The sequence below is a fragment of the Lentinus tigrinus genome (assembly GCF_003813185.1).
Source record: "Lentinus tigrinus ALCF2SS1-7 unplaced genomic scaffold L226scaffold_43, whole genome shotgun sequence".
Taxonomy (NCBI): domain Eukaryota; kingdom Fungi; phylum Basidiomycota; class Agaricomycetes; order Polyporales; family Polyporaceae; genus Lentinus; species Lentinus tigrinus.
In genome coordinates this window covers 13,959-37,483 of record NW_027137952.1, presented here as the reverse complement: position 1 = coordinate 37,483, position 23,525 = coordinate 13,959, and the positions used below count along the sequence as shown (strand labels likewise).

Genomic DNA, 23,525 nt, shown 5'->3' with positions numbered 1-23,525 from the left:
CCCATCGTCTCTATCATCTACTTCTTCCGAAAACCCTTCCAACTCCACCGCAGAAGTCGACGCATGTGTCCCACCCACCCGTTTTGTGCGGCGCTCTGGCTTCCTATGACGGCATATCCGCTTCATGAATTGTAAGGTAAATCAACATCACTTCTGCCGGTCGTAGAGCGACGCGACTTACTGGACTTCGCAGGGTTTGTTCTCATGGGCCGCTCTACCAACCATCCTGGTGAGTATAAGTGTTCGCCCAGCGGCTCAATAATCTTGGCTCCGACGAGGACTTGCCGTCCTAGCACTGCCAGCAATTCTTGGTACCACCCAATGTCTTCAGGAACGGACGACACCGGGGCCTTCGTCACCGCCTTCTCTGAACTGTGCGTCCTACCCGCTCTTATCAACAAAGAGTGCCATGCTCAAGATGTATTTCATGCGACAGCCTCATCGGTAACTACGCCGCCCTGTCTACAGCAGGTGAGCACAAGCACAAACTCTAGCCTCGCGATAACCGTCTGACTGTCCGTCTCTACAGGCCTGTTCATATACGAATGCGTGATTACCTTCGGAGATGAAGTGAACCTCTTCTGGATGCGACCCTTCACCGGCGCGACTGCTCTCTTCACCTCCAACAGGCTCCTGGTTCTGGTCTACCACTTTTATATATTGATCACTGCTTTCATACCCCTGTCCGAGCAAGTAAGGCGACTATTTCACGCTTCACATAGTGAGAGGCTGACAGACTACCGTCTTCCTCAGAGGTTCGATCCTAGTCCTCCCACTGCAGGAGCGTGACTGATGACTTGCTAGCTGCTCGGACATCGCGATCGCGAGCTACATTCTAGATGTCCTGCAATACTTCCCATGGGCAGGTGAGTCACCTCGACTTCGTGATTATGTACCGATTTCCGACTCTCCGTTTAGCCTTCTCTGCGATGCGAACCTATGCCTTGTCGCGCCGCTGGCCGCTGAGCGTATTCGTCTTCCTCTTGGCCATCGCACCTGTTGGGATCAATCTGGTAGAATTCCTGTCCTTGAGTCATACGCCTTGTCAATTTGGGTCCTCCTTTTCAGGCCAATTTTGATTTCCACGTCGGCGGAGTAATCATTCCAGGAATCGGGTGCTCGGCCTCAGACTCATCCACTGTTGAGACGGCCCGACGGTGAGTTGAGTGCTCCTTACGTCGAGACGTCTACCGCTGACTCCTCGCTTGTTTCAGGTGTGAGTAATCTTGATTATAATCGTTGAGGCCCATTACAGACCTATACCTGGAATCTCACCACACAGTCACCATTGCGTCAAGGACATGCCTTATGGCTTCGGATTTGATTCTGATTTGGATCACTTGGACGAAGCTGTCTCGCAACGCCATACGGAACCGCGACCCGGGCAGCTTCGCTTACGTTCTTCTACGTGACGGTCAGTGGTCTCTCATTCTGGCTTAGCTACTTGGCTGAGGCTTGGAGATACCTATAGGCACCGCGTACTTCGTGTAAGCATACATCCCTGTCCCGGGACTGGCCTGACCATATCACATTGACGCAATTTTGTCTAGAGCGCTGTGTATTTTGAACGCACTCCACCTCACGTTGACATTGCTATCTGTGAGTTGACTGAAAGTGCGTCACCCTACTGCTCGTCTGACGCCTATACCCAGTTCGAGGATCCGCTGGCCAACGTCAGCGTGGTGACGTTCTTCACCGAGCCGTACGTGACGCTCATCATCATCTGCAGTGGTCGCAACTCGCTGACATCCGCATCCCTTTAGGCTTACTGCGATCATCGTTTCGCGGTTCCTGATTAACCTCCAGTCGGCCAATGTCAAGGCGGTAGGCATGGGGTCCACTCAAGACAACGGAGGGCAGTCGGAGTCGCTCGTGTTCGAGCGCGTCATAGGCTCATTGGGCTCCTCGATTGTCCCGTCCCTCTCCGAAGAGGAACAGGTGGAAGACGAACACGTAGACGGCGGCGAAGGAGCGGACGCAGATGTGGTCGTCGATGCGGCGGTTTGAGACTCTCATCATTCGCGATGTTCGGGATGGGTACGGCGAGGTCATGACTGTAATAGGACGTTCTCAGTCCAACGATGCACCCCCGGGCTCTATCAGGATCCACGGTTTGAGTGCGTTTCAAAGCGACATATTCATCGGTTCAGTTTCCTGCCATTCATACATATATCCACCAGATATCCGTCACCGTCATGACATACTCAGTTGCGATCACTAGATCCCCTGTACTCGTACAAAAACCATGTCCTTCCCCAAAGTCCATGGTTGTCCGACTTCCTGTCCTAAAACATCGAAAAAAATGAGCTTGAAGCAACGACGAACCCAAACACTGGACATACCCTGCGCCTTCCTTCCCGTACTCACGGGGAGAGCTCAAAGTCCCACCCGGTGTAGCCGACGGTGTTGTAGCACGTGTTCACCGCAGGAACCTGGGCAAATGACGTGCAGCCGGACGGCCCAGTGTACACCCCGAAGGGCAGGCCCACGTCACTGGGCTGGTAGATGTACACGGACACGAAGTTGATGTACCCGGTGAGACATACGCGGTGGGGCTGGCTATCTAGGCTGTAGCTCGTGCAGAGGTTGCAGCCAGACCCCTGGCAGAGGTAGAGGATCGCATTGACGGCGTCCACGCCATCAACGTGCACGCCGCCCTCGCCGACGGTGACGTTGGGGTGCGCGGTGGTGCTGTCCTTGGACAGGTCCGTGATAGGGAACCCATCGGGAAGGCGCACGGTGGTGGTGGTGGATGCAGCGGTGGTAGTGAGTGGTGGCGGGGTTGCGCGGACGGCGCCGACGAGGGCGAGGACGAGGGCGACGCAAGGGAAGAGCATGTTGTAGAGTCTTCTCAGGTAGCTTACTCTTCTGAAGTGTTTAGCTTATTTTTCGTCGCTCTGTGTCTATGACCTATATACAAATATCGTATCCGACAGTGGAGGCGGCTTACATAGTGTGAAGGCGCACTTAGGAGCCAAATCGACTGCCTTAACGGTGCGTGGAGACTGCGCTGACCTCTGCGACTGCCCAAGCTGGACAGAAGTCAGTGCTCCCCACTCAATATGGATGGTAGTGTACCCAGCTGGCTAGTCGAGTCCACGATGAGCATCGAGCGCGTGCTTTGGGGAACCTGCTTCCAGTCGGAATGAGCTTCTTGGGCATGGAAGTCTAGCCGATCCTTCTCGAGAAGACCAGCTTGGGTATACTAGATGGTATATATCCCTGAGAAGGTGCGGTGGTGAATCAGACTACATGCGGTGTGGCTTGTTACTCACGTTCCTTCCAATGCATAGTAAGCGGGAATACCAATCCTGGGTGTTCTCGTGATGCCTTGCTTGACAGCCCCGCTAACGTCGGGTACTTGGCATGTTCCTTCACACTCACCAAGCGGTCCGGGGTAGCGTTGATCGATATTCTCGGCTTGAGTCACAAAGGTCTGGTAGGACATGGTCTTACTAGCAGTCGAACAACACATCAGTACAAGTACAACCCTAGCTATTTGTTCGTTCCTGAAACCAACATATCTTTCGGTGATATAACTTTCGTATCGCCCTACGTACCCGGGCCGAAACTCATTCACGGTTCCCGCTATTGAAATACGCACCCCAGTCATCCAAGCTGCGACCAAAGCAGTCATGAGTGTCCTTCAGCGGAAAGATCTGCGCATGTACTCACCTAAACGACGAAGGCGCACTCAGCCACATTGTCAAGGTATCGTCCATAAATGCAAAGTCCGGAATCCCGTCGTCGACTACTCCGTAAGAAGCTATGTCGGGTGCATGCTGAATCGATTCCTGATTGTGGCCGATGCTACTCGTGGACGGGAAGAATGAGCCATCATCCGGAACGCTAAGAGGACTCGTTCCGAAAGTGGCCGGTTCTCCGATATTGCGAGGGTCGAATCCCTGGGTCGACAAGGCTTGCTTGACCATGCTCTCGGTCGATGTGGTAGAATGGAAACCGTGTGTCTCCGAGGGCTGTGACACACTTGTTGGAGCACTGGCATACGGAGAAGGTGTACCGTACGCCGTAATGCCTACGGATGTGCTCGTCGACGGATGATTCGAAGAATCGGTAGCCGGAGGAGGAACGTCAACCGCCTCTACGAGCTCTGCGAGGAGATCCCTGAGCTTTCTGTTAGAATCACAATGGCCGTGTTCGACATGCAGGCTGCTCACCGTAGTGCACACGAGACCTGCACCCTGAGACACGATGTCAATCATTGTTGCAACTGATGAGTACCGACGATACATACTCGGTCTTCAGAGATTCCAGCATTAACATCGCTCGTCGAAGGACTGCGACATCTTTGTCCACGTTATCGAAACGACCAGCGCGTTTCTGTCCCAAGACGTTCATCATCAAGACTATACCTGACATGAACAACATTCCCTGTGCAGATCCGGCAAAGAGAAATACTGAGCAAGCCGCAACAGGCTCCATATGTAGTATGACATACCATGTTCCTGTGGTAAGGGTTCCCGGTGCGCCTATACAGCACATCCAAGGTTTGGATGGCGGATCTTGCGGCATTCGTGCAAATGATGACTGAGGGAAGAGACAGCGGAGATTCGCGACGTGAGGCGGAGATGAATGGCCGATGAACCGCAATCTGGGTGTGAAAGTAATACGCATATAGGGTTGCGGACTGCGTCAGGAAGAGCGTGTCTTCTTGGTCAGGATTCCATCTCACTGCAAGTGACGCATTAGCACGACCGCAGTTGGGTACATCACGGGATACCAGTACTCACAATGTGCGGGAAGCGAATCTAGCCAACTGTTGAGTGACGAGTCGAGCTCCGCAACGACGCGTTGCTCCCACTGCGAGTCTCCCTGTCCGAGTTGTAGCTTAGACCTGTTGATGGAGTACTAAGGCGTAAGAAATGACTCATGAGGATCGGTGTCCGTTCACGAAGTTTTGGAAGAATTGGCACTCACAACTGTCCTGGTTGCGAACGCTAGATTCCGAGCGAGGCGTATGTGAGCCACCAGGTATGCAACCTTCGACGGCTTTCCCTCAGGTTGACTAGGTGTTTGTTCACTACCAGAGGTCGGCCAGTATTCATCATCGATCTCTGTCGGCAGAGCGGCGTCGATGCTGAGAACACGGTGCGTTAGCCAGGTATATCTCCAGTGAATGAACACGCACTCCTCGTCATGAAGCGAAGCCGGTCTTCCTAGCCCATAACAGTTCGACCACTCAAGAAGAACCAAGATCCTTGAGTGATCGTCAGTGATGTTTACCGAACTGCATCATGCGGAAACGAGACATACCAGAACGCGCGTCGCCACAACTCATCCTCAATTGTTGGTTTGGTCTTGTACATCTTATGCCGATGGGCTCCGACGTCTACGGCCATACGAATTCCGGATCCAAGAAGGGACCAGTTGGCCTGAGGAGCAGACGAGCCGATGAGATAGTTCGCCATGAGCTGTCATCCGCGGATACAGATCAACAGCAGTACATATGCGCGAATAGTGAGAGCACCCACCACGCAAATCTGCAAGTCGTGGAGCTGAGCTGGAGCGAGGGAGCCGGTGATCTTGCGCCAGTCTTCTACGGCTTGAAACCACTTCCATCCTGCGGACTTCCTGTCTTCGGTACCCTCCAGAAGAACACGCGGATCATCGGTGAACCGCGATGCACATGCACAAACCAGCAGGACTACGGCCCCGAATCCACCGTCTCGGAGGTGCAACCCGTTGATGATACCACTCTTGAACGTCGGCTCGTGCAAGAGTGGTAACATATCGTTGATGTGGCGAAAATAGAGGTCGACCAGTGAGTTCAACATATCTTCGGGCGGGAACTCGTCGAAGACGGGCATACTCTCTGATCTGAGCCACTGGGAGGAGATCAGTACAATGCTATGCATAGACAGGATCGTAAAAGGGCTCACCAGATACTTGTATGATGCTCTTTCCTGGGGAGGTTCGTATTTGCTAGACCCGCCGAGTTGCTGGTTCCTCATCTCTATCGCCGCCCGGATGAGGACCATGCCACTTGATTTGCCATGATAGCGGTATGAGTCCGAGGCACTGACGGATAACTTGCGCAAAGTATCCGTGAGTCCCGGTTCCACGTTCACGTCATCATCGCTCAGATCATCGCCGTCAGGACTTCCTTGTATCCGCGGAGTCATAGGTAGCGAGATCAGGGTGTTCGGACGTCCCAAGAGAGAGGTGCTGGCGCGAGGCCCTTCAGATTGGATGGCCCGCGTTGTTGACCCGCTGTCTGGAACCTGTCCGTCCAGCTCTGTGGAGACGTCGGTGTCGGGACATAACTATAGAGACCCTGATCAGCGTGATAGGGGTGCTGCGCCGTGCATCACGCACCTGGTTCATCAGTCTCTCCATTCGCTCCACACGGCTCTCTAATTTCTCAACGTAACTGGCAAACAATAGGATTCAATCTAGAGGCAAGCACCCCGGTGAATTTCTCACCTCCTGGGATAGGTGACTTTCTAAAATACTGTCAGAAGAAAGGATGAAGAGAGAGCTCTATGGGACTAACCGAGTGCGAGTCATTATAGGTGCACGCAATGCGACCGGCCACGCATCTCGAGCAGCGATTATCCGGCTTCTCAGCGCCGTCGCCTGAAAGAGTGATAATTCAGCCAATTCCTACCGGCTTGCACATATTGAAGGCAGACGTACACTTGACTGTCAAGGTTTTTATGAGTGATACATGTATAAACGAGCACGGAGATTGTACACACTCTTCTTGCGCCTACAGATATCGCATGCCCGCTGGATTTTGCGCTTCTTGGTGGAAGGTGCGTTGTCTTCGTCCGCAGATGACATGGCGGACATCGTGGTTAGGGGGCGAGTCGGCGCGCCGCGCGGGTGTCTGGATCAGTACGAGCGCCTGCTACAGTTCCGCTGAGTTATATAATTTGCCGCCCCACGTTCATCCCACGACCTGGACGCCCGCAGATCGCACCGAAGGCGGTGCAAAGGGCTTCTCGCGATCGGTGGCGATACCCCCGGGAAAGACCAAGAAATAGATGCGAAGCACCGCAGCCTTGCGCAGCGAGCACCCGCAGTCAAAGTACAGGGCCCCAGTCTGGGATGTATCATCATATACGTAGACTCTCCTCGCGACCCATTATGCTGTTCACTCGACTCGCGACGCGCTTCGTCCGCGTGTCAGTTTCCGCAGTTTCCGATCGGTGGATGTCACGCAGACGCAGCCATGGCTCCCGCCATGCAGGAAAAGCGCATTATTACGAATTCATCCTGGGTGTCTCGACTCCCTCTCTTCGGGCGCTGTTTGCCCGGAATTAGGAGGGGCAACAAGCATAACAAGTACCGTCCTCTAATGATCTGGTCAAAAACTTGCCGTGGTACAAGTATGCTTTGTTGTGCTTCACTAGACAGCATCAGTAAATGCGAGATCTCCGAGTCCCTGGCCGGCGGAATTAAGACATACCAAGCTGCCTACGTCGGTTCATATGAACCATGACTGGGATTCGCACCGTGGCTCGCCCCGCTGAGATATGCCCCCAAGTCGTCCCACCTACGCGCGACACAGACTGATCAGCACTCGCAAGTAAGCGTAGCTCTCAAGTATGTGAACTCACTCGAAGGCCTCAGGCGCGCTGTTCCATATCGACAAGGTATCGTCCATAACCGCCAAGTCCGGCATCGGGAGATCTCCTTCCTGCACAGCATTGCCCATAGTTACGGTCGAATGTTGGTCTGAGCCAAAACTAAAACCGAAGCCGCTTGTCGACGGAAATAGGGTGCCAGCGTAACCGTATCCGAGAGTTTCGAGCCCGAACATGGCGTGTCCGCTCATATCGGAAGAGGCCGTGGAATCGCCCGCCGACGAGAAAGCTTGCTGAGCGGTACTTCCCATCTGTGCACCAGCACCTTGAATGGCTGAGTGTTGAGGCACACCCGCAGGGTCACTGACAGAGGGGGGAGGAACCCCGTTCTCCGCGGTCCCAGGCGAGGTACTCGTGTCTCCAGTGATGCGTCGCGGTGTAGGCGCTGAGATGAGGAGTCGTAGCAGCCAAAACGAGCATCGCGAGGAGATCCCTACACATTCGGTCAGTACCGCAGCACAGAAGTATTAGCCGTAACGCCCTACGCACCTCCACGGTCCCGCGACCTGCGACCTGCCAGGCAAAGTCATAGTCAGTAGCCGTAGATCCTAGAGATGACTCACGACGCAGATCTGCAAGTCGTACAACTGAGCCGGAGCGAGGGAAAGCTTGCGCCGGGATTCTACGGCATAGAACCACTTCCATCCTGCAGACCTTCAATTGTCGGTGCCGTCGAGGAGCCTGACACGAGGGTCGCTGCTGTATCGCGCTCCACTTGCGCAAACCAGGAGGATCACCGCACCGAACTCGCCCTCTCTCAGGTGCAATCCGCGCTTGATATCGTTCTTCCATAAACATTTGCTCGTGAAGAAGAGGTATTTGATCGTTGACCTTGCGGAAGAAGAGCTCGACCAGAGAGTCTAAGTGGTCATACGTCGAGTGGGAAGTCGTCGAAGACGGGCATGGTTTGAAGTTCTCGCTCCAGAGGCTAAAGTCCGCTTAATAACACCATAGTTACGTAACATACTCGGTTAATCGGAGTCCATACCCCGGCGTCTAAGTCTTGTAGTCGAACACTCTCACCACTTGTGCGCATCCGCAACGGATATTACAGCGTGTAGGCAATACTGAAGGACATACGACAGACCGGCGAGTGCTCGACAGTAGCTTTCTCATTGCAACATCTGCGTGGAACCGAAAGGACCGAACTAACGGCCCCCGGCGGTGAAGGAACCTGTCTCAATTCAAGGCACGCTCAACGCCGTGTCGGGTGATCCGCGGCGCGCTCCGAAAGCATTCCATGTCATATCTTTCGTGAGTCCGACTTCAGCTTGTTAATCGAACTTGACTCTGCTGGATGCTCACACCAAGTCCGTATGTTTGGTACGGATAGATGAGGACCGCAGGCGCACGTCGTTCAGGGTCAATTGTGACGAACACTCAATTGCATGCGGCTGCCATCCCCATCTCGTGCTCCTTGAGACCGGGACCGTAGACTGCTCTAACTGAGAGCAGACTGAGAGAAACCCTCCTTATTTGAGTTTGCTTTTCAAGAGCTCAGTCCATGACTCGCGAGGGCAAGTCCCCGCAGGTACGAGCCTGTGTCGAGGATCTCTCGTACTATGCGCCTCCGCGGACACCGTGAACATGAGCGTCCTGTCTGAAGACTTCGCAGGCCCCCCTTGATGTTCATAACTATCCTCTGGAGTACAGACTCTACGCTCCCGCAACGATCTTCCTCGAGCAGACCGGCCGAAAGGACCGCGGCACTTTATTTCGCCGTGCGACCGTGGCCAGCCAGGCGCTCGGGTGGCAATCACGGCTCTCCTGAACGCGCCACGTTCCCCGGGCAAGTTCCCATGCAAATTGGACTCGCGGGGTCCCCTTCATGTCACCGACTGTGGGTAGCTTCACGCGAGACGTCTAGACCCGCTGGATCCAACCGGCCATCACACCAACGGCGCCTTGGACAGCGCTCATGTGGGATTTCGCGCACACTGGAGCCCACAACATCAATCCGCGGCGGCCGATGGGAGAACCAAGGTGAGTGCTGTAATTGCGTTCATATCATGGAGATTCTTATGGGTATCTACGTATGCGGTGCGGGCGGGGGCAGATGTCTAAATTTGATGGCTCGACAATGGACTCTAGGAAGCTTGGACGACATGAGTATACTGGTAACTGCAGAACCTGGCGAGATACCGGTATTCAAGAGGCTGAAAACCCAGGTCCGCGGAGGTGATATACATATACGCCTTAGCTGCGCCGGCAAGTAGCATCTCGAACGGACCAGGTCTGTGCACGAGCAATCCATCCGGATCACAGCAATTCGGAGACAGGTCCACCTTTTCATCATACGGGCGAGCCGGGCCCTCTTCTAATACATACGTCGGCAACTTGAGCGTGTCGACAAGCGCTTTCGCAGGTTCCTAATTCTCCGAGTGCTGCTGCGAAGATGACTTCCCCATCTTCGGTTTGACCCTCTTCTCCCGCGACACTACATCTACATCTTGCTACAGCCATGCCGTTCGAGGTTCGATCATAGCGTCCTCGTTCTCGATATTCTGGATACTGACGATGCTCTAGAGCTCATCGCCATCATCATCGCACCAAACGACTTATCCCATAACTTTTCTCGTCGTCGGTGGAGGTGCGACTCCTGCTTCTCTACACCACACTCGGTGCGTGTATGCGATTCTGACGGTTCTCAGGTATAGCTGGGCTGGCTTGCGCCTTGGCTCTGCGGCGTGTGGGACACAGAGTGACCGTGCTGGAGCGAATGGAGAGATCAGCAGCCGTGAGCAAGTTCTCATCCATCCGCCCTTTACCATTACTCTAACGTGTCGCGGCGATAGCGGGGAGGGAACGGAGTACGAGTGCCGCCGAATCTGTCCAAGATCCTGTTCCACTGGGGCCTCAGAGACGTTCTGATGAGCAAGGCCTCGATCACGACTAAGCTCGTCTTCATGAGATGTGGGTGGAATCCGATACTCAATGATGATGTGTTTGGAGTCTTATTAGCAGCACCGCCTTTCTAGACGAGTCTGGGGAACTTCTCGGAGAACATGTATGGGACGCAGAGCTACTCGAAGAAACGCAAGGACTATTCCTCATGCTCTCGGTATGCACCATCAGTGCCTCGGCGCGTATTCCGAGAGTTGCTCACCCATGGTACGTCTAGCATTCTGAACTCTACGATGTCCTTTATGATACCGCCACGAAGCTCGGCGCCGAAGTGCACTTCAATGCCGAGGTTGTAAAGGTAGACGTGCCTGGACACAGTGTCGTACTCTCAAGCGGGGAGAGACTGTCGGGCGACGTGCTGATTGGCGCGGATAGCGAGCATGGCCAATGCAGAACGGCGGTCCTTGGGCGGCGGGATCTGGGCACTCCTACGGGCTTGGCCGTGTACGAGTAAGTGATGCGTCCAGATCGTCATGGAATACTTCGCTCACGCAAAAGTGAAGCACTCTCATCCCTATGGCTTTCGTGTCAGAGTTCGATACCAAGGTCTCTGAAGAGGTGAGCATGCGATGATAGTATGTGATGTGTGAAGGGTTTACCGGGACATGCAGAGCTGGCAATTCGCCGCGTTCGGGAGAGGGAAAGGGGTGGTCGCCTACCGGATAGTGAGTGTCCTTGTATGTCCGCATCGCAGTCATGATCCCTCACAGTTGCATAGCGTAGGTCCGAAGAAATTGCTTTGCAGTTATATGCAGCCGACGTCGCAGACGGCGGGTGCTATGAGGACGGTCCCTCCATTGACCTCCCATGCATCACTCGAGACCATGAGATCTCAGAAAAGTGCGTTATCTTTGTCAACCTCTCAGAGTATGGGCTTACGCGTCACCAGATTGGGCAGGGCTGTTCACGGGGCCCGCCGCGCTACTCGGATTCCAGTCAGACAATACGCTGACCTTGAAGACTGGGTATCAGATGACGGGAGACTCGTGCTGATTGGTGAGGCTGCGCATCCGTTTCCTGTGAGTCCTGCACCTGTTTGCGTCTACATAGCACCACTGACTCTCAGGTGGCTCTGAACTAATAGCCGTCAACCATTCAGGGTACTGCAATGGCAGTGGAGGATGGCGCGGTCCTCGCAAAGCTCTTCTCGCACCTCTCTTCGGAAGACCAGATCGACTCGTTCCTCTATGCCTTCCAAGAGATCCGCCAGTCCCGCGTACGCGACGTGCGGGAGGCTGAGCTCGCGGGGATATTCACGATCACAGCGGACGGGCCTGAGGCAGCTGCGCGCGATGCGTCAATGCGAGCAAAGGCGGCAAAGAGGATAAACGTTCTAGAAGGCGAAGGGAGCACGGAAAGCGCGTGGGAGGAGTACGGGGTCGTGTTTGGGTACAACTGTGAGGACGAAGCTGATGAGTGGTGGGTACAATGGGGGAGGCTCCGCCAGCGTGCGCTGGAGGTGCACGAGAGCGAGCCGTCGCTGTAAATCTCGTGAGGGTCCTCAACTTCGGTTACTTAGCTAGTATGTACTGTGCATATATGCCAGACAGCAGTCGTTAGTCTAGGGTGTCCGTGTTGGAGTCAATCCCTCACTGCGCCGCCTTTCTCCGCTGCGAGTACAATATGAGTCCACGAGCATACATCAGACAAACGTTAGACCGCAGATAGCCCTGACGAACCTTGCTAGAACGTTCATCCGGCGATGGTCCATCACTGGCAGCCCTCGGTTTTTTAGGAGGTCGGCCCCTCTTCCTCTTTGGAGGTGGCTCTGTGGTTGTGGTTGAACAACCAGGTACGGGACCTGCATTATCATAATCTGAGCAGGATGCGCGCCCGTGCGCCCGAGCAGACGGACCCGCGTCAGCCTCCGCAGCTACAGCTACAGTGGCCAGCGTCTTCTTGTTCTTCGACCCAGGAGGTCTTGCTCGCGACCGTTTGGGCGACGGATCCTGGTGAGGTGAGTATCAGTATGAGCAAGTGAGGGCATCTGCTCGAATGCCTGAATGTCTGAGATGCACTGCTTACCGAACAGAGGTTGTTGTTGTAACCGCTGCTTTCTGCACTGACACCATCCACGCATTCGTCGACACATATCCCGACGCATGCGAATTCGGCGGGCGAGTAGACTACAGGCATCGAGGGCGGGGTATGAGGGGTAGGGGTGCACGACCGAAGCTTCATTGAGAACGAGCGCTGCCTTCGCAGGCCCGGTGACTTGATTCGACCTTGGTTGCTGCGAACTTGAGGCGGTGTGCCAGGTGTCGACGACAGCCAGATGTTTGTGGTTGGAGCCTCGGTAGGGTTCACACCCGCATCGTCGGACTCGGATATCGTAGGTAGAGCGTGGCTGGCGCCGTTCGCCTGTAACATCCCCACTGGACCGGGGAAGGTGATCAGTGTCTGCGAGCATTGCTATACATGTGGTATGTGAGCCGTGCAAGGGATACGTTTACAGACCTGACCCTTCGACGACCTCGACTGCGGGTCGCACCATTTGGAGCGCTTCTTGCACGTCGTCCGGCATAGATTCTAAGCCCTATAGCGTCATCTCAGCCATGCTTCTCTGCAGAAAGTCAAAAACGGTGGAAGACCGACCAACTCAGACATAATGAGCACGTTCACATCCTGATCGGAGGCTACCGCACACAGCGTGTCGGTGTTCTGAGGGAGGAAACGAGGCGTCAGTTACGAGAAGTCCATAGGACTCAGAGATGATGCGACAGACGTACGTCGAGTATGTAGTCCAAGATGTCGTCCACTGGATCGCAGAACTAAGCGCACCGGTTAGCTCACAGCAATGCGGCATGCCGGTGCTGAGTGCACTCGATAGCCTGAGACAACGCACCTGCGAACGGCCAGGTGCGAATTCCAACAACTCTGCGCCCGCATGACCCACAACGTCCGAGCCTGCGGGATCATCCGGCGACGAGGCGCGACCGCAAGACTGCTCTTCGGATGCCGCGCGGATGACCTTGGGACCGAGGACGCGCCTCCGTTTGCACTTGTAGTAGTGCAAGAACACGCACTGGTCGCGCTTGTCCTCAGGCTCCGCGTCGCCTGCGAGTCGTTTCGGACCGGACCGATGCTCGACCGGAATCGTGATCTTCTCCATCGCGGAGACGGAGAACGTGGCCTGGCTGAGCACGCCAAACGATCCTCCAAACACGAGTTCGCCATCGCGAGCGCGGTTCGTGGCAGCTGCGAGCGCCCAGGCCCCGGTTTTGATGCACCCGGAAACGAAGAGGATGTCGGATTCCCCAAGGTCGAGCCTGAAGACGTCCAGGGCGAACCGGTGCCACGACTCGTGGTTGCGGACGATGTAGAGGGTGAGGTCCTTGGAAGGATGGAGCGCTTCACGCGCGGCGTCGTCCTTCAAGACGAGCACCGCGCCTTGCTCGTCTGCGCATTTGAAGCGAAGCTGCCCGATTATGCCTGGGCCGCCTCCGCTTATGCCACTTTCAGTGTCAAGTTGGGGGATGAGCGCATACATGGGTACTATAAGGTGAAGGACGGGCTTACGCGGATGCCTCGACGTTCAGCGCGAGCACACTTTTGCTGCAGATTGGCCCTGGTTGGAGGGCGCTTGCGCGACGGTGAAGTAGTGAGTCCGGGTAGGTGAACGGTTCGTAAGCGTCGGGGACACCATAGCGCTCGTGGATTGCATGGTCGGCTGGGAGCGTGGCGTTGAAGAGGCGGTAGAAACTGCCTTCCAGGACGTAGCCAACGTCCCCGATAAGGACCTCGCCTGATTTCGTAGGTTCAGGTTCCCAGAGAGGATATCCATGGCCTCGATGAAACATCAGCTTGGTGTAGACATCGCATGCAAGTCCCATCGTCGCTGAGTCGGTGGGGGGGAGGAACCGAAGCAAGGCAGAACCTGGGGACGGGGTATATAGTAGATATAAGATCGCTTTCTTGAGGCGGTGAGTGGGAATAAACGGAACTCACGTGGCTTTGAGCAGGAACCGGAGACAGACGCACCAAACGAAGAGTCGCTTCTCACGTCAGAAATGCTGGCACCTCAGATGGGAAAGAAGTCGAGCGATATACGCCGTCGGTGGGCACCTTTTGCCCCGTTTCACGGAGTAACCATCCGAAAGGCATCTCTTTGTCTCGAAGATGCCAAAAGGGTGGCCGAAAGGTAACGTCGTACGGCGTATTTATGGCACGCCTCTTGGCCCGTCGGAAACGCTGGTATCCCTTCCGTGTCTATAGGGAATCTATGCTGTACAGGAAGTGCGCATGCCTATAACTTAATTACCAATCACTGACGCCCACAGGCAGCATTAGCAACACACTGTAAGCCATTAAGCGTGCTCAGTGACATGCTATATGCGCACTGTCAGAACAGTCAGAAGGACGGATGTACGAGTGAACATACTCACCTTCACAGAAGCCCACTTGCGTGCGGCATCCTCCATACGCTCCTCAAGCGCCGACTTACAACCTACACACAGAGCCTTGGTTCTCTCTTCTTCGTATGTCCCAAGGACGCTCTGCGCAATAATATCTGATAATCGGTGGTTAACGTTTTATGTTGCCGAGAAGAGCCAGGTATGAGAGATGAGCTAACCGAATGACCCGTGCCACACCGCCTTCACGATAGCGGCCTTCCATATCGTCTCCAGTTGGCGCTGACCATCGTCGTCGCAGACCGGGCTCGGCGGGTGGCTGTCCAGCGGACTGTCGAGAAGTTCCCGGAGTGCAGACTCGCGCAAGCGTTGGAGGTCCGTCAGCCGTTTGTAGTACGTCGGACCCATCTTGGCAGCGAGTGCATCCGGTAGCACGGAGAGATCATACATCAGAAGTCCAGAAGAAATCATGACGGCGACATCCTCCAGGTCATAGCGTGCTGCAATGCAGTACGCGTTAATCGGGTGAGAGGACGAGAATGAGAGGACGAGGTGGTATAAGGGAAGGGAGGGTTCGGCGAGCCTACGGAGATCGACGCCGTACTTAAGGAGCGCTCCCATCGCGAGTTCGACGTCATCCAGGGCGGGGTGGATATGGAGACAGGGAAGACCATAAAGGACCCGAAGGGCGATCAACAACACCTGGGAGCGCTCTGGAACCACGATGGTTCGGCCCTGAGGCACATCCGCGAGCAGACCAGCAAAGGAGTTGGCAGAGGCGTGGAGAAGGCGTCGGAGATGTGCATGTAAGCGGACTTGGTCCGTGGTGACCAGCACAACGTCCGGAAGGGCATCGGCGATCATGAACTCGGGGCCAAACGCGAAGGATGAAAGGCCAGTCCATCTGTCGAGCGAGATGGTAGAAGCCTCCTATCGCGTGAGATAGTCAACACAAATAGACCAGGCAGTGCACAAGTAAGAAGGCTAACGACATACCACGACGGGATCATGCGCTCGCGCGGAACTACTTTCGAGCCCTGAGTAGGTGTTCAACCACTCGCGCTGGGAGAGCCCGAGAGCGTCCATCCCGGCGGGTCGGTAGAGGCGAAGGAGGAGGACCCTGCGTGGTCACTGCCACTGCAAAGTAGTACTTGATATCAGCTGACGGTTCTCAAGCTGTCAACCGCATCGCAGCAGCGGGCCAGAGATAACCCCGGGTTAACTCCAAGCTTGCTGACGTGTTGTGTGACGCGGTCCTAGCAGCCAACTATTGTTTGAAAGCGATTCAAAGGCCTTAAAATCAGAATTAATATATGCCGGATAAGCTGAGCCTTGGGCAGCAGCTTACCATCGCAAGCACCTCGTCCAGGATAGGAGCAGCCTTTTCTATACAAGGAGTAAGCACTATGTTGCCGGTCTTCACAATAGTAGGACCCAGATTCATAGTCACCAAGTCAACTGCTGCGGGAAACCCAAGCACAGGAGGCTATCCGGGGACATCGTCGAGGATGTGGTTCAATTCCATGTTCTCTGACGGTGACTCGGGCCGATATTCGACGCTCGGCATCTCCCGTATGTTGCCGCTGACATAAGCTCTCGCCGTGGCCCACATGTCACTAGGTAAATGATGATGAGTACTACTTAGACTACTAGTATAACATGCACATTGGGCATGATGATGTCAGACGCAGAGGAGTAGTAACGGCTGCTTGGAGGCTTGGCGATTTGTTCTGAGCTCATACGAGGAATCGGCTTCACGCGGGAAGTTGTATTATCTGATCCCGAGTGGACGGCTCTGAATGAAATGCCCCGACCTGTCTTGAGGATCGCATCACACATGGTGACCTGATGAAAGGCACGTATTCAATAAGTCCAACCAACACAGCACAGACATCAGTACGAGCCTGTACTTTGTAGGCACGGACGCTACGACGCCGACGGGGGCGCAGTGACCGCCACAACATGTCCATCCTGCGCCAACGTCGTACCCTCCACACTCTTCTCCATCCTCTCCCCCAGCCCATCCAGCAAGCGCTTCAGCTCCTCTGCCTCCTGTACGAGCAGCGCCACGCTCGCCGCTCCCAAACTCTCCCCCTCCGTTGTCTTCGGGGCCTGGCCCTCGCGCAGGCTGTTCTTCTCTACCGCCTCGCTGACGACCTCCTTCCACGTCTTGCCCTCTTTCCGGAGCAGCGCGGCAAGCTCGTCCTTGATCTCCCGCGCGGTCCCCGGGCCCTGGTACCCGAACGCAGTGTACAGCTGGACGGCCGCTGCGCCCGCACGCGCGAACTCGAGTGCGTCCGCCCCGGAGGAGATCCCGCCGCAGCCGATGATGGGGATGGAGGCGGGGAGGAGAGAGCGGAGGGTGCGCAGGGTTGCGAGTGAGAACGGTTTCAGCGGGGGGCCGGACAGACCGCCCTGCTCGACCTTGTTCGCTGTGCAGACAGTTAGCCTTAGGGACACCGCTGACGAGTGGAAGTGGAAGTGGACGTAATACGTACGATCTGACAGGCTCGAAGGCCGCTGGATGGTCGTGTTGCTGACGATGACGCCGTCGATGCCGCTGGTCGCGCGGACGGCCGCGGCGACGTCTGCGACTTCGGCCTCAGTCAGGTCGGGGGCGATCTTGAGCAGCAGTTTTGGTCGGTGCGCGTGTGTCGACGACGCGCTCACTTGGTCGCGCGCGGAGGTGACGCCCGCGAGGAGCTCTTGCAGCAGTGTCCGGCTCTGCATGCCCCTAACGTCGACGCGTGTTAGCACAACTACATGAATACGTCCTGCCACAGCATGGGACGCGCCTCAAACCAGGAGTATTCGGGCTGGAGACATTGACTACTAGTGCATCCGCGTAGGGCCCAAACGTCTGCACGCCGGTGACAAAGTCTGCTATCGAGTCTGGTGGGGACGACTTGTTCTTGCCGAGGTTGACTGCCAGTAGCGCATTGGGGCGCAATGACGCGTGCTCTTCGCCGTGGAGAGGCGAGTCGGATTCAGGGGAAGCGGAGTACGGGAAGAGGGTCGGGAGGCGAGCACGCAGGCGTCCCAGGACGGCCGCGTGCCCGTCTGAGGGGAAGCCATACCGGTTGATGAGCGCATCGTCATTTGGTAGGTGGAAGACGCGTGGCTTGGGGTTCCCGGGCTGAGGGCGGTGAGGCGTCAAGGATATTCAGAGGGACTACTGGGATGAGAACGCACCTGGGGTTTTGGCGTTACGCTCCCGATCTCCACCCAGCTGAAGCCGAGGTTAAACAGACCTGACAGTTATGAGAAGTCATCGTTACACGTAGGCATGGTACAACTCACCGTCAATTGCCTCGCCATGCTTGTCGAAACCAGCAGCCAGACCGACAGGGCTTGACAGCGTTTCTCCCCACAACTACGCATACTTGAATCGTGCGCCGCTTCCCGGGACAAGACACGCACGTACCTCTGTCTTGAGCACTTCGTCGTCCGCGACGGGATCCCGAGGCGCGAGTCCTGCACTCAGGACGCGTACTGCGAGCTTGTGTCCTGCCTCGGGGTCGAGTGTATGGCGTATGACCGGAGTGACGACATATTTGTGGATGGCAGCACGGCAATCGAAGTAGTAGACGGCAAAGAGACCTGTCGAGACGACGAAGAGTGATGCGTATGCAGCTGTCTTTGCGGACGAGCGACTTGTCTGCTGAGAAGTCGTAGATGCGGCGCGACGGGAGACGAGTACGCGAGCAGGGTTGGAACGCAGGCAACCGTGCACGACGCTACGTGTCGAGAGAGCAAGCCCAGCTGCCATCTAGTCTTGAGACCGACGCAGGACCAGGTGAGGACGTTAGCGGGAGAGGAAAGATGATGTCGACGGACAAGTTCCCGCTGCTTGAGGCCTCCTCCGAGCTCGCTCCGACGCTTCCAGTATACCTGCACAGCAAAACGAATCTACTCTCTGTCGGGGAGTCGAACCCCGCTTTCGCGCGGCCAAGTGAAGAATCCACTTCGTCAAGTGACAGGCGCGTGTACTAACCGATATACTAACAGAGAGTTGTTATGAGCAACTTTGCAAAGCTTATATCGAGATGGTGCGAGGGGTACTTTGTTCGCTGTAGTTACTACTTGTAGCTGCCTCTCACCAACATCATCTACAATGGTTACATTGCATTGCTGATGATCTAGTCCATTTCACTCAAAGCACAGAAAAGAACAACACTTAGCCAAGGATCAACACAAGGCCAACTGCGCCATTCAATTCGTGCGCAGCCTGCCGCGAGGCCACGCGTTCCATAGCACACGGCAGGCTGCCGTCGGGTCTCTGCACTGTATCTTACACAGCCAAGTGAACTGCACGCACCGGCAACATCGACTTCCGCTGTGGTTGCTGCGTAGAGACTGCGTGTCGACCCGATCGCTGTCGGCACAGAAGCCTTGCGCACAGCCTTCTCGGTCGTGGCGCTGCAGCTAAAGCAAGTCGTTCCGTATCCTGACTCGTTTTCGAACCTTGCCCTCCAACCATGTCATCCGCGGACGAAGACATTGACAGCCCTCCCTACGCCAAAAAGCGCAAGCTTCAGCGTGCTTGTGACTACTGTAGGCGTAAGAAGAGTAAGTGTGATCTTGAGGACAGCCACCCGCGGTTGCTGATGTACTGGCAGGCAAATGTGCGGTTTATTGCTGGCAGAAATGCTGGTTCGGTGCTGAACATCCTTACAGGCGATGGCCCCGAGATGCTAGACAACTGTTGCTCCAATTGTAAAGCGCGTCGTATCGAGTGCACCTATAAGGAGCCCCACCGGGTTAGTCCAATAACAGCTACGTCGTCTCTGTATTGACCCAGCGTCAGTAGGGCAACTATCCCAATAGGTGAGAATGTCGTCGGTGCATTCATGTATTCGCTTCTACCGCCGCCTGTTGTCCATCCAAGTGAAATCGAGTCTTCATCCTCTCACGAGCTATCCTTCTGCCAGTTACGTCAAGAATCTAGAAAGCCGTCTTCAGCGGATGGAGAAGTTAATGGACAAGGTATGTTGTGGTATACGTTTTCGCTGCGCATCGTGCCGACAGCACTATCAGATATGCCCCGACGCCGATTTCTCCGGCGAGCTCGACGAACACGCCTCAAACCGCGGATCGACATCACGTACCCTCGGCTCCACAGGCTCTCGTGCAAGCACGTCTCGCCACGAGGGCCGAAGCCCACTCAACTCTCTCCCAGTGACCCCTCAGATGCCACAAAGTCCCGACGATGGTGATCTGAGCGACAACGATGAAGCAGAAGACCAGGGCCTGATCGAAAGTTTGCGCAAGCTGTCTATAAGCCCCGAGCAATATCGCTACCATGGCAAGTCCAGCGGGCTGGTCCTCATCCGGACGGCGGTTGAGTTGCGGAATCAGCAGCTCGGCTATTCAGGCCAAGTCGAACCGCAGGAGAGGTTGGCATACACATCCCCTGTAAGTCATCGTTCGGATCTCATTTCCGTCTTATTCTGTCTGACCTCCTCGAAGTGGCTAAATACCCCGAGTCAAGAAACCATGCCTGTCTTCGACGATTTTCCCCCCGACGACCTCTTAGACACTCTTGTCGAGCTCTTCTTCCGCAAGGTCAACGATTTAATACCGCTCCTCCACGAGCCGATGTTCAAAAACGACATCAAGCGCGGATTACACTTGAGAGAGGGCGGGTTCGGCGCGGTAGTCCTCTTGGTTTGTGCATGTGGAGCGCGATACACCAGCGATCCTCGGGTCCTCCTCGATGGCACGGACGACTGGAGGTCCGCAGGATGGAAGTGGTTCCATGCCGTGGAGTCCCGGCGCAAGCTCTCCCTCGCTCCAGCTCAGTTGTACGACTTGCAGATCTGCGCCGTGAGTGCCCTCCACGGTTCCGTGCGCGATCCGCTACTTATGTGCCATACTTGGTTGGTAGCTCATGGGCAATTTTTTGCAAGGTACCCGTGCGCCACAGACCGGTTGGACAGTGATCGGAAGCGGCCTACGCATGGCTGTCGACGTCGGCGCCCATCGGAAGAAGATGTACAACACGAAGTTCACCATCGAGGACGAATTATGGCGACGCGCATTCTGGTAAGTAGCTCCTTCTTCTCCTCATCGGGCAAATGCTGACGTTGAACCGCAAGGATGTTGGTCGTCATGGAGTGGCTTAACGCCTACGGGCTCGGAAGACCCATCTTCATGCACGACGAGGAGTGCGCATCTGCTGCATTGTATCGCGACAAGTACGGGCCTCTAACGCTTCTTTTTCGCAGCATCGACGTTGCCCTTCCGACGGAAATTGATGATGAGTATTGGACCAGCTCTGTTACCGACGAACCTCCTCGTCAACCCGAAGGAAAGCCGTCGAGGGTGTCACTCTTTGTGGTCCTTATCCGGCTCACTCGGATATTAGCCTCTGCGATGAGGACTGTAGTGAGTTTCTATGTAGTGTGTAGACATCTGCGCCAACACACACTTACTCTATCCACGACGCAGTACTCGATAAACGGGCTGAAGCCGCAACTTAGCCAAGGAGATTCACAGTGGGAGCAGCGCACTGTCACTGAGCTCGACTCCTCTCTGAATAACTGGCTCGACTCGCTGCCCACACATTGTCAGTCTCTGCGTATGTCCGCTGTCCTTGCGCCTGTGCTAACGGTCTCCGTTCAGTGCGTTGGAACCCTAACCAGCCAGATCCTCTCTTCCTGACCCAATCAGCTACCCTCTATGCCAACTACTATCTCACACAGATTGCCGTGCACCGGCCCTTCATGTCAGCTGCCCGCCGCGAGTCACCGTTGTCGCTTCCGTCGGTGATCATATGCACGAACGCAGCGCGATCTACCCTACAGGTCCTCGACATTTTGTACAGGCGCACCGGAAACCCAGGCGATAAAAACATGGTATGTCATCATTTCGTACTTGATTGGAGTGTCATGTGCTTAGTAGCCGTCTGGCGCATTGCTTAGGGGCCCATCTTCATGTCGGGCGCGATGCTGTTCATGCACGTTTGGGGACAGAAGCGTGCTGGACGCATGGCGAAAGTCAACAAAGACATCGAGATCATGCGGAGAGCCGTTCTGATGCTGGATGCCATTAAATTAGAGTATGTCATGCTGTCATCCCTAGGACCTACGGTCACTGAACGTGACTTTACCTTGCAGGTCGCAGGTCTCGGGACCGTTGAGGTGTGTAGCCTACTGCGGCTGATATTTCGATGCTGTGGAGCTAACAGAACGGATAGCGGTCTCCTTGCGGAACTCATTTTGGCCGTAACGACTCCTCATCCCAACGCCAGCACCGCGGCGCACCACGAGGACACGAGTACCTCGCCTGGGAACGCAGAGAATGGGGTCGCTTCTCCCTCAGAGTCTGTCAGTGATCCTGCGGGTGCACCTCAGCACTTAGCCTCACAAGGTGCTGGCACACAGATGGGAACCACCGTTCAGCAAGCTTTCTCGTCGGCGAATGATGCTACGGCCTCTTCCGACATGAGCGGACACGCCATGTTCGGGCTCGAACATCTCGGATACGGTGACAGCGGCACCTTATTCCCGTCCACAAGCGGCTTCGGCGTTGGTTTTGGCTCAGACCAACATCCAGCGGTGGACAACGCTGTGCAGGAAGGAGATCTACCGATGCCGGACTTTGCGTTCATGGACGACACCTTGTCGATGTGGAACAGCGTGCCTGAGGCCTTCGGGTGAGTTCACATGCCTCAGAGTCACGCTTGCCAGTGCTGATGAGATTGCCACTTTGTGTCGCGCGTAGGTGGGACGATTGGGGGGCATATCTCAGCGGGGCGAGCCACGGAGTGAACCCTGGTCATAGTTAATATGAACCAACGTAGACAGCTTGGTATGACTTAATCCCGCTAGCTAGGGATTCGGAGATCTCGCGTGTACTTACGGCGTCTACTAGAACACATAACAAAGCATACTTGTAACGGCTTGTTTCCCAGATCATTCGGAGACGGTACTTCTTGATATGCATGTTGCGCCCCCTAGTCGCATTGAGCACTCAGTTGCTGAGGTATATACAGCTCTTCGCGGAGAGATAGTCGAGACAGTGACACTCAGAATGAACAGTGCTAGATAACACGCTTTTTCTGCATGGTAGGTGCGGAGGCATGCATCAGCAAACCGCGGCTGGTCAGAGAACACGTTACAGTTGCCTACCGAGGATGGTAGCACATGGACGTACATCGTAGTCGGCTATGAGGAGTGGTAGTACAGGATCGGCGGACGCAGAGTATGGTAGCACAGTTTCAGCGGCCGTGGGGTATGGTAGCACGGCTTCGGCGGCTACGACGTATGATCGCACAGCTTCGGCGCATACGAAGAATGATCATGCAGCGTCGACGCCAAATATCAATGAACGTACAATAGTCGTTTGCCAGCAAGGTGTGTAGTCGGAGTTTAGTACACCATACATGTGCAGCTAATAGGGTGTTTGCGGAGACAGGCCGGGGTCGTACTAGGAGTTGGGGAAATTTGAAAGGACTCCGACTCGAGTTGAGTTGAAGATGACGTCACGCGCTCTCCCGGCGGGCGGCCATACATAAGCGTGTTCGTGCTACTGTTCGTCGCCGCCACCTTCTTGACCTCTGACCACCGTCATCCTATCGCTCGACCCTCCTACAGCTGGTCGACCTCGCTGTTGCCTACACCCAAGCTCACGTCGGCGGCCTCCCCAGCAGTTGCCA

The 23,525-nt window shown here is 55.4% G+C and overlaps 10 protein-coding genes and 1 non-coding gene across 11 annotated transcripts; 4 read left to right on the top strand and 7 right to left on the bottom strand.

Annotated features, from left to right (window-relative positions):
- Nucleotides 1-321: 321 nt before the first annotated feature.
- L226DRAFT_575270 (uncharacterized protein) lies at nt 322-1,224 on the top strand (the record flags this gene model as incomplete). Its single annotated transcript, XM_067685169.1, has 7 exons — nt 322-374; nt 437-471; nt 530-755; nt 805-866; nt 919-1,013; nt 1,069-1,157; nt 1,215-1,224. The coding sequence occupies 7 exons, from the start codon at nt 322-324 to the stop codon at nt 1,222-1,224; spliced, it is 570 nt and encodes a 189-aa protein (XP_067530357.1).
- On the top strand, nt 1,072-2,032 carry L226DRAFT_616558 (uncharacterized protein). Its single transcript, XM_067686920.1, has 6 exons — nt 1,072-1,159; nt 1,283-1,414; nt 1,472-1,487; nt 1,551-1,599; nt 1,653-1,702; nt 1,764-2,032. Exons 2-6 carry the CDS (start codon nt 1,309-1,311, stop codon nt 2,005-2,007), a joined length of 465 nt encoding a protein of 154 aa, XP_067530356.1. The 5' UTR covers nt 1,072-1,159; nt 1,283-1,308; the 3' UTR covers nt 2,008-2,032.
- Nucleotides 2,033-2,363: 331 nt separating this feature from the next.
- On the bottom strand, nt 2,364-2,837 carry L226DRAFT_575268 (uncharacterized protein; the record flags this gene model as incomplete). Its single annotated transcript, XM_067685168.1, has 1 exon — nt 2,364-2,837. The coding sequence occupies one exon, from the start codon at nt 2,835-2,837 to the stop codon at nt 2,364-2,366; it is 474 nt and encodes a 157-aa protein (XP_067530355.1).
- Nucleotides 2,838-4,215: 1,378 nt separating this feature from the next.
- Nucleotides 4,216-6,804, bottom strand: L226DRAFT_471250 (uncharacterized protein; the record flags this gene model as incomplete). The annotated part of the gene is made up of 11 exons (XM_067676367.1): nt 4,216-4,392; nt 4,460-4,692; nt 4,752-4,869; nt 4,939-5,098; nt 5,150-5,218; nt 5,275-5,432; nt 5,493-6,284; nt 6,337-6,391; nt 6,445-6,464; nt 6,515-6,597; nt 6,720-6,804. The coding sequence occupies 11 exons, from the start codon at nt 6,802-6,804 to the stop codon at nt 4,216-4,218; spliced, it is 1,950 nt and encodes a 649-aa protein (XP_067530354.1).
- A 527-nt stretch (nt 6,805-7,331) lies between these two features.
- Nucleotides 7,332-8,503, bottom strand: L226DRAFT_264431 (uncharacterized protein). Its single transcript, XM_067673402.1, has 5 exons — nt 8,174-8,503; nt 8,100-8,123; nt 7,584-8,043; nt 7,433-7,519; nt 7,332-7,367 (listed from the first exon to the last, which is right to left on the bottom strand). Exons 1-4 carry the CDS (start codon nt 8,406-8,408, stop codon nt 7,441-7,443), a joined length of 798 nt encoding a protein of 265 aa, XP_067530353.1. The 5' UTR covers nt 8,409-8,503; the 3' UTR covers nt 7,332-7,367; nt 7,433-7,440.
- A 1,446-nt stretch (nt 8,504-9,949) lies between these two features.
- Nucleotides 9,950-12,176, top strand: L226DRAFT_264391 (FAD/NAD-P-binding domain-containing protein). The gene is made up of 11 exons (XM_067673401.1): nt 9,950-10,083; nt 10,137-10,200; nt 10,268-10,347; nt 10,406-10,523; nt 10,589-10,671; nt 10,732-10,964; nt 11,018-11,072; nt 11,126-11,179; nt 11,233-11,354; nt 11,404-11,533; nt 11,599-12,176. The coding sequence occupies exons 1-11, from the start codon at nt 10,072-10,074 to the stop codon at nt 11,998-12,000; spliced, it is 1,353 nt and encodes a 450-aa protein (XP_067530352.1). The 5' UTR covers nt 9,950-10,071; the 3' UTR covers nt 12,001-12,176.
- On the bottom strand, nt 12,089-14,583 carry L226DRAFT_539425 (uncharacterized protein). Its single transcript, XM_067681682.1, has 9 exons — nt 14,463-14,583; nt 14,034-14,391; nt 13,360-13,969; nt 13,244-13,285; nt 13,110-13,175; nt 12,972-13,050; nt 12,540-12,889; nt 12,194-12,463; nt 12,089-12,124 (listed from the first exon to the last, which is right to left on the bottom strand). The coding sequence occupies exons 2-9, from the start codon at nt 14,345-14,347 to the stop codon at nt 12,104-12,106; spliced, it is 1,752 nt and encodes a 583-aa protein (XP_067530351.1). The 5' UTR covers nt 14,348-14,391; nt 14,463-14,583; the 3' UTR covers nt 12,089-12,103.
- A 122-nt stretch (nt 14,584-14,705) lies between these two features.
- L226DRAFT_493735 (uncharacterized protein) lies at nt 14,706-16,143 on the bottom strand. The gene is made up of 4 exons (XM_067677459.1): nt 15,863-16,143; nt 15,088-15,796; nt 14,900-15,024; nt 14,706-14,842 (listed from the first exon to the last, which is right to left on the bottom strand). Exons 1-4 carry the CDS (start codon nt 15,950-15,952, stop codon nt 14,822-14,824), a joined length of 945 nt encoding a protein of 314 aa, XP_067530350.1. The 5' UTR covers nt 15,953-16,143; the 3' UTR covers nt 14,706-14,821.
- A 485-nt stretch (nt 16,144-16,628) lies between these two features.
- On the bottom strand, nt 16,629-18,721 carry L226DRAFT_493733 (uncharacterized protein). Its single transcript, XM_067677458.1, has 6 exons — nt 18,291-18,721; nt 18,167-18,239; nt 18,059-18,117; nt 17,662-18,002; nt 17,365-17,600; nt 16,629-17,298 (listed from the first exon to the last, which is right to left on the bottom strand). The coding sequence occupies exons 1-6, from the start codon at nt 18,633-18,635 to the stop codon at nt 16,793-16,795; spliced, it is 1,560 nt and encodes a 519-aa protein (XP_067530349.1). The 5' UTR covers nt 18,636-18,721; the 3' UTR covers nt 16,629-16,792.
- Nucleotides 18,722-18,778: 57 nt separating this feature from the next.
- On the bottom strand, nt 18,779-18,877 carry L226DRAFT_t246. Its single transcript has one exon. It is a non-coding gene; the product is annotated as a tRNA-Asp (tRNA).
- A 97-nt stretch (nt 18,878-18,974) lies between these two features.
- On the top strand, nt 18,975-22,750 carry L226DRAFT_264291 (uncharacterized protein). The gene is made up of 17 exons (XM_067673400.1): nt 18,975-19,441; nt 19,544-19,626; nt 19,677-19,693; nt 19,798-19,852; nt 19,904-20,281; nt 20,336-20,692; nt 20,754-20,911; nt 20,965-21,033; nt 21,094-21,253; nt 21,317-21,434; nt 21,491-21,723; nt 21,790-21,926; nt 21,985-22,008; nt 22,065-22,194; nt 22,252-22,523; nt 22,592-22,678; nt 22,742-22,750. Exons 1-16 carry the CDS (start codon nt 19,345-19,347, stop codon nt 22,653-22,655), a joined length of 2,352 nt encoding a protein of 783 aa, XP_067530348.1. The 5' UTR covers nt 18,975-19,344; the 3' UTR covers nt 22,656-22,678; nt 22,742-22,750.
- Nucleotides 22,751-23,525: the final 775 nt, after the last annotated feature.